Source organism: Somniosus microcephalus, chromosome 20 (assembly GCF_052327205.1).
Source record: "Somniosus microcephalus isolate GS21.2 chromosome 20, FLI_Smic_1.0, whole genome shotgun sequence".
Lineage (NCBI taxonomy): Eukaryota > Metazoa > Chordata > Chondrichthyes > Squaliformes > Somniosidae > Somniosus > Somniosus microcephalus.
In genome coordinates, this window is record NC_141006.1 from 29,306,889 (window position 1) to 29,318,889 (window position 12,001).

Consider the following 12,001-nt stretch of genomic DNA (forward strand, 5'->3'; position numbering starts at 1 on the left):
TCGGTGGGACCTTCGGGACATAGAGTATTGTTGTCACCTGGTGTATCACAGCTCACAAGTGAGCATCAGCAGATTGTGGAGACAGGGACAGCAGTGGAGAGTCCTCATCGGAGGGCACAGGACTCTGCCAGCTCGGCTCAGCTGCATGTCGACCCTCTGCCTCTGGGTCCATCCACAAGATCAGCGGTGCTGGAACTCCAGGACAGATGCAGGATTCTCTGGCAGGTTTTGTCTCCAGTGTCGCTGCGAGTGTGGAGCAAATGGAGGAGTCCATAGTGAATATGAGCAGAGCCTTTGTGGAGTCATTGGCGCATGAACGCATCACCATGGAAAGGATGGCAACCTCCATGGAGGTGATAAGTCACCAGAGTGCAGAAAACATGGTGAGTGCTCAGAATAGAATGACATCTCTGGAGGAGCGATGGGCATCTACTGAGCAGAGAACCCAGACCTTCATGTAAGTCCTTCTGAGTAGGACTGCCAGTGCAGAGACGGGTCCCCATGGCCCCCCTGATGTGCAGCAAGGTGCTCTCAAGCCACTTGCAAGCGCTGAGGGGGACCTGACCCATGAGAGGGAAGTTGGTGGCAGACATCAAGGAAGTGGGGGCTCCTCTCCAAGCGCTCACACTTCCATGCCACTGCAGAGTCCTTGGTCAGAGCCCCACTAGAGTCCACACCCAGCTGAGATCGGCGTCTCAACCCCTGCACAGCCGCAGGAGCAGCAGACTGTTGACGAGCCCTCACAGGTTCGCAACCCCAGAGGACACCCGCCAAAGGTGTCGAGACAGGAGCAGCAGGAAAGTGAGCAAGGGGCCTCCACATCTGCTGAAGCCACAGGGGAAGCACCACGTAGGAGCAAGCATAAGAGAAAGATACTGCACAAATAGTCAGAAGGCTGGTCACTTGGGTGAAATTTGATGTTTTATGTGAAAAAGCCATCAGATGAATAATGTTAATAAAAAATCTGATGGCTACTGCTGTAGTTGTGGCGTGTGTCATTTTGCGAATGGTACTTTCACATTGAGGGCTTACAATTACTTGAAATTGTCATTATGGTGGTCAAATTGCTAGGAGTCAGCTGGTTCTTGGCCATTGTCGATGCTCAGGTAAGAAGATACGAGGCAAAAGTCCTTGAGTGGCTAGGCTAAGCAAATCTGTCAAAGATGAGTGCGTTCCTTGCATCCCGGGCAACTATGTTCTCGGTGAAATGAATGTGATTGTGCGCGATGGCAAAGATGGCATCGGTTACCTGCATGATGCAAGTGTGTGCGACCGCCTGGGAGATGCCACTATGTTCTCGCGTACTGCTGCCGTTGGTTGATGGGCCTCTGCAAGCTGTTTCTTTTCGCTCTCCTCCTCCTCCTCCTCCTCATAAGTGAGGAGCCACTTGGTCCTCAGCAATCTGCAAGCCACGACGCTGTGCCATGTTGTGAAGTGCACAGCAAACCACGACGATTCTGGAGACCCTGGCTGCTGAGTACTGCAGGGCTCCATCTGATCTATCCAGGCATCTGAAGCGCATCTTCAGCAAACCGATGGTTTGCTCGATAATGGATCTGGTGGACATGTGGCTGGTGTTGTAGCACTCCTCAGCTTTGTTGGCTGGCCTCCTCAACGACGTCATTAGCCATGTCCTCAGGGGATAGCCCTTGTCTCCAAGTAGCCATCCGTTAAGTTGGTCTGGTGGACTGAAGAGCGGAAGCACACTAGACTGGCACAGTATGAAGGAGTTATGGCAACTGCCAGGGTACTTGGCACAAACATGCAAAATTTCCTTCTTGTGGTCACACACCAGTTGAACGTTAAGGGAGTGGAAGCCCTTGCGGTTGACAAAAATACCTGGATTGCGATGGGGTGCCTTAAGGGCCACATGTGTGCAGTCAACGATGCCCTGCACCCTTGGAAAGCCTGCCAGATTAGCTAATCCAACCGCACGCGCCGTGACACTTGCTCAATCCTTGGTGAAATGGATGTGATTGCGCGCAAGGGCAAAGAGGGCATCGGTTACCTGCATGATGCAAGTGTGTGCGGCCGCCTGGGAGATGCCGCTGATGTCTGCTGCTGATCCCTAGAATGAGCTTGAGGCAAAAAAGTTGAATGCGGTGGTGACTTTGACGGCCACTGGTAAGAAGTGTCCACCTGGTCCTCTGGGCTGCAGGTCTTGTTGTAGCATTGCGCAGATGTCACCCACTACCTCTCGCGAAAGTCAGAGCCACCTTTGGCACTGCTGCTCAGACATGTTGATGTAGCTGACCCTGTGTCTGTAGGCCCTGTTTTGGGGGTATCTCCTGCGCCGATGGGATTCCATGCGCTGGCCCCTTCTGGCCTGTGCAGCTTCAGGTGGGTGAGCAGCAGCTTGGCGCTCCTGCTGGTGCTGCTGCTGTTGGTGCTGCTGTTGTTCCTGGTTCTGCTGGTACCGCAGCTGGTCTTCTTCCTCATCTAATGCCCAGAAGGGAAGGAAATAAATGGCTCCCATGCTTCTGGTATATGCCTCAGTTGAGGAAGCGCTGAGTGAAGGTGGCGAGAGGGGGTTTTCCCAGGAGGTCACACTGGAGATTGGTGTCAGGCTCCAAACTTCCACAGCTGTGGTTATGCCTTCTAAAAGTTCCCCCAGACCTGAGACAAGTAAGTCCTGCCACCTGCAAATGATGGCTGATCAAATCTCCTCTTTAATGGTTGACCTGCAGCTGATAGTCAGCAATCCACTTGTGCTCCCGCCAGGTTTCACCGTCGTGTTTCAGAACAGGCGTGTTTCACGTGGGAAAAGGGTTAAACTCACAAAGGCCTTTTAAAATGGCATTATAGAGCCAATTTAGTGGTTGTTTATGGCCTTAACGGCCTATCCCGCCTCTTGGAGGCGGGACGGAGATGGGACAACGAGACACAAATTATTTTAAATTGCTTGGAGGCGGGATGGAGGCGGGCTTGGGCCCGCCCGCCAGTTTATGCAATTTTAACCCCCCACATGCCTCCAATCCCGCCTCCACAGCCCAATGAAAATCCTGCCCCCCCATCTCTCTGATGAATGTAAAGGGCTTATTATTATGAAAATTATTTGGGAAAACATCGTAGTTTGGAAAGGAAGAAGAACTGGAAGCGCCAGGCGCAATTTCATCACCAGGAAGTAGTACAATGATACATTTAGACACAATGGCCTAGATATTCGGGAGCTTGGGCTCTAACGGGGTACTCTGTGCCAGAATGGAGAGGAATGAGAATTTTTAAAAAATGAAATTTTAGGCAGGGTATCTCAATATTTTGTGAGGAACCAGTCACATGGACGCAGCAGGAGTCTTATTGGAAAATCTAGGGAGTGTCGCTCGCTATTTCCTATCCATTAAAGCATATGGACAGTAAAAGGCGAGCTAAGCACCCGTGACTTTCTGATACATCACAAGCTCCATCTGAGGCTCTGAAGCTGGCACAGGGCCTCAGAAAGGTCAGTCCTCTGGTGCGATGAGAACAGTGTTTTGACATCTTTGCACATACAGAGAAAGAGCGGGCAGCAGCATGAGTTGAGAATGCCCATGTCGGTCAACTTCTAACATGTTCCAGTGTTGGGGAGGGGCAATTGTGATTGAATTTAGTCTCAAATAATATTTGAAGTAGGCTTTAATCTATCTGCTTCTTGCATTCTTTGCATGCTCTTGTTGAACAAGTTTTCAAACATCATTTGAAATTGAATTATCCGTTGCATGTTTTGTTCTCCAGTATTTGAATCATGTGATCTTCACACTCATCAGGAAGCTGATTTACTCTTTAAGACTATTTTTACTAGAAATCTGAACAGAACTAAGATTCAGTGAAAGCAATAATGGCATCTTGGAGTTGAATTAACCTATTAATACAGTACCCATTTGCTAATATAAACCTGGCAATTTTGTTGCCTTCAACTCCTCACCGGGGTAACTTTCTGGATGTCAGAGGTACAAGCCTGAGTCCTGCCTTTGGATTCAATGCTACTGTAAACCCAAGTGGTATTGAAAGCCAAGGAAGTGGGGGCAAAATAACAGAGATAGCCGCTACCAGCAGTCCCGGCTTGACATTTCCAGCATCTCCATGTCTCAGCAATCACATTGTCTCCTTTACCTGCCTGGGAACTCCCCAGAGACTGTGGAGATTGCTGAAGTTAGAAAAAAAGTTCCACATTTTCGTCAAACCAGTTGTGAATGGGCTTGCGTCCACTGTTGTTTTAATAGTATAATCCTTCCACTACCTCTACAAGGAGGAACAGGAGAGCTTCATTGAAACACACAAAATCCTTACAGGGCTTGACAGGGTAGATGCAGGGAGGATGTTTCCCCTGGCTGGGGAGTCTAGAACCAGGGGACACAGTCTCAGAATAAGGGGCTGACCATTTAGGACTGAGATGAGGAGAAATTTCTTCACTCAGTGGGTGGTGAATCTTTGGAATTCTCTACCCCAGACCCCAGAGGGCTGTGGAGGCTCAGTTATTGAGTATATTCAAGACCAAGATCGATAGATTTTGGAATATTCAGGGAATTGGGGGATATGGGGATAGTGCAGGAATGTGGAGATGAGGTAGAGATCAGCCATGATCTTATTGAATGGCGGAGCAGGCTCGACGGGCCAAATGGCCGACTCCTGCTCCTATTTCTTACATTCTTATGTTCAGTCTCTCAGGCTGACACTGGGTAATGTTTCCTTCTCACTTCTTTCACCCACCCTGCTGTTCAAACCACCCTGCACCGTAAGAGACAAGTGGTCCTCATTGCTGAAGAGCAGAAGTCTGAATTCGGAGCACTTTTTTAAGCAATTCTGCACTCAATCAGCCCTACGAGAATGCATTAAGCTATCCAAAGATCCATCGATAAGGCAATGCACCAACTGAAAGAACATCCCTCACCCTATTAGTTAGATTAGTGCTAGAATTGTGTTCATGTCAAACTCTACAAAGGTTGTTAACCTATTTATTATTCCCCTCCCTTCCTTTTTGCTGCATTACATTTTGCTAAGACAAAGATTAATCATGGCTGTTGGTAGCAGAATTGGGTTTTACTGAATTACTAGAATTGATGCTTTTCTCTGTGACCTCTACCATGCTCACCATGATGACTATAATCAATACACTTTTCTCTGAAGGTGTCCCTATTTTATTTGATGAATTCTGTTTAACTGCTGATTCAAATTGTAATAGAAAATTTGATGCTGAAAATAAACAGGACGTCCCATTCAGACAACACTTCAGAAAAGTAATAGATTTCACAGTAGCATTTTCAACCGAGGGTGCTCTCAATTTCAGAGTCTTACGGCCTGAAGATTACTTCAGCGATATGTGAAATATTTTCCTCACTTTCCTGTAAAACCATATTTCTATCCTAGCAAGAGGTTTTAATAATCTGTCACATATTTCTTGGAAGAGTTACTTTTGTGAAATGCATTTTTGTATTTAGAATTTTCCCTGAGGTGTAATTTTTTTGGGAAAGATCTTGAGATAGAGTTTCCGCTTGTTTACGCCAGTAACGTCAACACAATTCGGGCGAAATCGGCCAAACCCATGCAAAAGATCAGGCAAATTTAAACGTAATGAGTTAAGCCCAAAACCACTTACATTCCTGTTTTCCGCGATCTTTTACGCTGGTTTACGATTCAATTTGCCCGAATCAGGCCCCACCCACAAAACTGGCCACGCCCTCAAGTCAAAATTGCAAAATTCCGACAATTACGCTGGTTCGGGAAGGCTCTTCAAATTGCGCTGATTTTCTTAGGTGCACAGGCACTAGTAAGCACGCTTTAAAAAATATGTTCGTATCATCGATATATCATTTACTAAGAAACCTACTAGTGTACACCAATGAAACTATTAAATGTTTCAGTATAGTTTTTTAAAGTAATTTTCAACTATTTTAACTCAGTTTACTCACAGGTGGAGGACCGGACACTCTCATTAAAAATGTTTATGTTTGGTGATGAACCCATTTTCAGCTGTATTAATGAAACTGCACCAGGTTACCACTCTTACATACATCAAGGAATACTTTTTAATGGCAAGAAAAAATAATAAATGATTACATTCCAACATGCTGTCCAATTGCACTGATTCATGAAGATTTCACATTTGTGATTATGTAAATGAATTCTAGCAGAAACTTGAACTGTAACCTAAACAGCGCAACTTCGAGCACAACTTGAGCACAATTTCCTGATCGTGTCCGAAACGGAAACTCTACCTACTAATCTTGTATGTATGAGAATACACCAACTTTATGAATGTTGCCTGGAGTACTGTGTGCAGTTTTGGTCTCCTTACCTAAGAAAGGATATACTTGCCATAGAGGGAGTGCAGCGAAGGTTTACCAGACTGATTTCTGGGATGGCAGGACTGTCGTATGACGAGAGATTGGGTCGACTAGGCCTGTATTCACTAGAGTTTAGAAGAATGAGAGGGGACCTCATTGAAACGTATAAAATTCTGACAGGGCTAGGCAGACTGGATGCAGGGAGGATGTTTCCCCTGGCTGGGGGGTCGAGAATGAGGGGTCACAGTCTCAGGATACGGGGTAGGATGATGAGAAATTTCTTCACTCAGAGGTGGTGAACCTGTGGAATTCTCTACCACAGAAGGCTGTGGAGGCCAAGTCACTGAATATATTTAAGAAGGAGATAGATAAATTTCTAGACACAAAAGGCACCAATGGGTATGGGGAGAGAGCGGGAATATGGTATTGAGATAGAGGATCAGCCATGATCATATTGAATGGCGGAGCAGACTCGAAGGGCCAAATGGCCTGCTCCTGCTCCTATTTTTCTATGTTTCGATGCTGATACAATCTCTGATGATACTTTAGTATTAATTGTGTTGGGCTAGAGGCAACATATTTAGGGATTGACTGTTGACAGCATGAGGTGGTAGAATGTAGGTGTCATCTGTCGACTACGGAAGTAAAGACCTGGAACATCCCTACAGGAGAAAAGTAAATGCATAGAAAGATGTCTCCAGACTGCTCTTGTGTGCTTCTCGGTGGCTGGCTCAAAGCTTAATTGACAGAGGTCTAAAAGCTCATCACCCACTTGCCTTCTTTGTTGTAAAAGGACCATACAGCATTCAGAGGAAACAGAGGGGTATCACCCTCAAAGAGAAATCCGTTTATTATTGTATGTTAAATATGAGCTTGACTCAGTTGGTAGCACTCTCGCCTCTGAGTCAGAAGATTGTGATTTAAAATTCTACGCAAGGACTTGAGTACAAAAATCAAAGCTGACACTTCAGTGCAGTGCTGCGGGAGTGCTGCATTGTCAGAAGTGTCAGACTACAGATAAGACATTAAACTAAAACCTGCCTTCTTGACTGAAAAAGGAAAGACTTGCATTGATATAGCACCTTTCACGACCTCAAGGCATCCCAAAGCACTTTGCAGTCAATGAAGTACTTTTGAAGTGTAGCCATTGTTGTAATGTAGGAAACACAGCAGCCAAATTGCGCACAGCAAACTCTCGCAAACAGCAATGTGATAATGACCAGATAATCTGTTATAGTGATGTTGATTGAGAAATAAATATTGGTCAGGACACTGGGGATAACTCCAATTCAATTCAATTCAATTTTTTTTTAATTTGTCATATATGCAGCAGACGTGTGTACTGCACAATTAATGTTGATTTTTACGAGTCCTCCCTTGCTGTTCTTTAAAATAATTGCATGGGATCTTTTATGTCCACCTTAGAGAACAGGCGGGGTCTCGTTTTAACATCTCTTTCAAAAGATGGCACCTCCGACAGTGCAGCATTCCGTCAGTACTACACTGAGTATCAGTCTAGATTTTTGTGCCCAAGTCTCTGGAGTGGGACTCACAACCTTCTGACTCAGAGGCAAGACTGCTACCAACTGAGCCATAGCTTACATGTCTGGCTGAAAAGAGAAGGATCTTACCAGCATTCCTGCCTTCCTCAGCCAACAAAACCAATTAACAGATTAACTGGAGGGTTGTTTAACATGAGAGCAAATGAAACCAGGTAACTAAAGACCAGTCAGTCTAACACTGGTCATGACGACGCTTATGGAGGCTGTAATACAGGATTAGATTAATACTCACTTAGAAAGAAATGAGTTAATTCAGACAGTCATCATAGATATGAAAAAGGTAAGTCATGTCTGACAAATTTAGTATAATTTTTGACAAAATATTAGAGTGTATTGATAAAGGAATTGCAGTGGATTTTCTGTATATGGGTTTTCAATGGGCATTTGATAAAGTACTGCATAGAATGCCTGTTGATAAAATTAGGTTGTGGTTATTTCCAACACCAGATTTCTGATTGGTCCCCTTGGAGGACAAGGCACACCCAGTAGTTGATCTGGAATGTGTAATTAGATCCTGCCTGCATAAGTAATCAAGTACTTTGCAAAGTGTAACTCAAGCCATTCTGACTGCCAGGCTCCAGACAAAACAGAGCTCACATAGAACAGACAGTGCTCTCCCTCTCGGGTCAAGACCTTCTCCCACCCCCCAAACAAGTTCTGTCCCCCCCAACGAGTTCCTGACCTTGCCCCCCCCCCGAGTTCCTGACCTTCTCTCCCCCACCACCCCGAGTTCCTGACCTTCTCCCCCTGCCCAAATTCCTGACCATCCACCGCCCCCCCGAGTTCCTGACCTTCTCCCCCTGCCCAAATTCCTGACCATCCACCGCCACCCCCCCGAGTTCCTGACCTTCTCCCCTTGCCACCCCCCCCCGAGTTACTGACCTTCTCTCCCCTGCCACCCCCCCAAGTTACTGACCTTCTCTCCCCTGCCACCCCTCCCGAGTTACTGACCTTCTCTCCCCTGCCACCCCTCCCGAGTTACTGACCTTCTCTCCCCTGCCACCCCCCGAGTTACTGACCTTCTCTCCCCTGCCACCCCTCCCGAGTTACTGACCTTCTCTCCCCTGCCACCCCTCCCGAGTTACTGACCTTCTCTCCCCTGCCACCCCCCGAGTTACTGACCTTCTCTCCCCTGCCACCCCCCCCGAGTTACTGACCTTCTCTCCCCTGCCACCCCCCCCGAGTTCCTGACCTTCTCTCCCCCCCTGAGTTACTGACCTTCTCTCCCCTGCCACCCCTCCCAAGTTACTGACCTTCTCTCCCCCCCCGAGTTACTGACCTTCTCTCCCCTGCCACCCCCCGAGTTACTGACCTTCTCTCCCCTGCCACCCCTCCCGAGTTCCTGACCTTCTCCCCCTGCCACCCCCCCTGAGTTACTGACCTTCTCTCCCCTGCCACCCCTCCCGAGTTACTGACCTTCTCTCCCCCCCCCGAGTTACTGACCTTCTCCCCCTGCCACCCCTCCCGAGTTCCTGACCTTCTCCCCCTGCCATCCCCCCCGAGTTCCTGACCTTCTCCCCCTGCCATCCCCCCCGAGTTCCTGACCTTCTCTCCCTTGCCACTTCCCCCCCTCCGAGTTCCTGACCTTCTCCCCCTGCCACCCCCCCTGAGTTCCTGACCTTCTCTCCCCTGCCACCCCCTGAGTTCCTGACCTTCTCCCCCTGCCCAAGTTCCTGACCTTCCCCCCCAAATAAAATTGACCACATTTCTTGAACTATGGACTTAGATTGATCATGACCTGAATCTGATTGAGGTAAATATAAATTCTGTTTTCACAAGTGTAACAGTTTTAATAAGCTTAAAAAAGGTCAGGATTTGGAACCTGAACTTTGGGATTTTGAGATCCAGAGCTTCATTTTAATCTCCAGTTTGGATCCGAATGTCTAGGTATGCAGAATTCTGCTTTAGGCTCGAACTACTTGTCAGGAGAAAAGAGGAAATCTGAAGCAGAATCACCTACCAGGACTGTTGTCACAATCAGTGACCGATTTGTCAATGAATCTGTTATGTTAGATCCTCTGCCCTTGGAAATCTCGGTGACATTTAAGCCATTGGTTGTGTCCCAGGTTCCAACCTGTGTGAGAAAAGACCACAAAAGACTTAATATCACCAATCGCCGACACACAACAGCAAATTCACAGGATGGAATGTTAAAACTTGTATGATAATAAAAGTGCATTTTTCTACGGATATCTCGCAAGATCAGTACATGTTAGTTTATGTGGTAAACAAAACTCAACAGCATTCATTTAACTAATTTAGGGACGTTTTTTTTTAAGAAATCACTGATGTGGTCAGGGGAGATACAGTTGGTTTTATGTACTTGGGATTCTCATAAATCATTTGCCAAGGTTCTGCATCAACAGATAGTCACAGAATAGAAGCTAGATTATGGGGCCTGGATCAAGGTCACTGGCAGGCATGCACTATCTCTTATATGGGTACAATTTTATCCTTCAGCATCTACGTTTACAGGGGTGTCCAATTCATGGCCTACAGTGCCAACCACAGGAACCCCAGCTGCAGAGATGAGCACTAAAAGTATTATGCACACACCTCCAACCGTCTGGCCAGCTAATCGATCAGCTATTTTTCACCAGCTCACAGTTCCCTGCACAATGGCCTGCAAACTCAATAGTCCCCCTGGCTGCAGCACAGTTTTTTTTATTGATTTAGTGTGGGTGAGATAACTAACCTTGTACAGTCTCATGTACTACCTTTGTCTGACTTTTTTAAATTGGGAACTTAAGTTTTTGAAGTGTTTTATCCGTGTGACTAATACCATGGAATTCATACAGGAGACTGATTGACTCTCGTCAGTCATCTGTGGATATCCATCGAGAGCAAATTAAAGAATAGCAGTTTAACAATCTATAGAGCGATCCCAGGAGCATCTCGGGCTGGACAGTGTCTCGAGAATCCAATATTCTTTCTAATTTTTTGGGGTATTTGTTCACTCGCTAGCACATTATTTCTGTTGTTGCTAGGCCACACTGTGTGGAGTTTTGGGCACATCATTATAGAAAGCACATTCAAGCCATAGACACATAGCGAGTGTTTCCACTTGTGGGGAAGAGCAAAATTAGAGGCCATCAATATATGATAGTCACCAAGAAATCAAATAGGGAATTCAGAAGAAACTTCTTTACCCAGAAAATGGAACTCGCTACCACAGGGCGTGGTTGGTACGAATGGTATAGATGCATTTAAGGGGAAGCTAGATAAACTTTGAGCGAGAAGGGACTAGTGGGTTATGCTGATAGAGTTAGATGAGGAAGGATGGGAGGAGGCTCGAGTGGAACATAAATGCCAGCTTGGACCGGTTGGGCCGAATGGCCTGTTTCTGTGCTGCATATTCTGTGTAATCCTACGTAAAGCATACAGGATAGATTCACCACAATGATACTAGTTATGAGGGAAAACGTGAGATACTGGGATTATTTCCACTGCAACAGAAAAGGCTAAGAGGAGATGTACCTGATGTTTCTAAAATGATGAAGCATTTTGATAGATTGGATGGGAAAGACTAGTTCCTCTGATTGGGGAGTCAGTGATGAGGGGTTATCATTAAGAGTGAAGAGCGAGATTAGGATGTCTTTATGTAGAGAATTGATGAAGAATGGACTGCTTTGCCACAGGGAGTGGTTGAGGCAGAGGGATTAATTACGAGTTGCTCTAACAAAGAGCTGGCACAAGCACGATGGGCCGAATGGCACCCTTCTATGCTATAAATGCCTGTGTTTCTCTAGCACTGTTTTCCTTTCAGTAGTTGATACTGTCTTTAAAACATTAGGACAGTGGATTGTTGGGAGTGTGTCACTATTTGCAAGCAGTTGCTGGGAGTGTGCCAATATTTGTGGAGGGTTCCCGCCACAGGCAATTTTGATGATAGGACACCTGGATCATTCTCCTGATATCCGGCCTACAATATAAAAAAATTGTAATTTCCCAACAGGAAAAGGAATAACAGGGCAACTTGTGTCCAATTCTAGCTCCACTCTTGTAGTAGGTAGAAAATGGACTTAAAAACACAACACAGAGGGTCGCCATGAATGGTAACATTTCAAGATGGAAAAGAGGGTAGAACAGATTGCTTTACAGGGTGGTATTGGGGTCCTTTCTCTTTGAGGTATACATTAATTTCTTGGATGCGGGTATAGTAAGCAAAATGTCCAAGTT

At 46.2% G+C, this 12,001-nt stretch overlaps 1 protein-coding gene across 1 annotated transcript in view; it reads right to left on the reverse strand.

Annotated features, from left to right (window-relative positions):
* The window catches only part of LOC147103101 (glutamate receptor ionotropic, kainate 3-like), a 582,747-nt gene that overhangs the window by 311,284 nt on the left and 259,462 nt on the right, over window positions 1-12,001 (reverse strand). Inside the window, exon 9 of the mRNA XM_085962417.1 lies at window positions 9,783-9,896. Within this exon, the coding sequence (XP_085818543.1) occupies window positions 9,783-9,896 (114 nt within the window). The remainder of the gene's footprint in view (window positions 1-9,782; window positions 9,897-12,001) is intronic.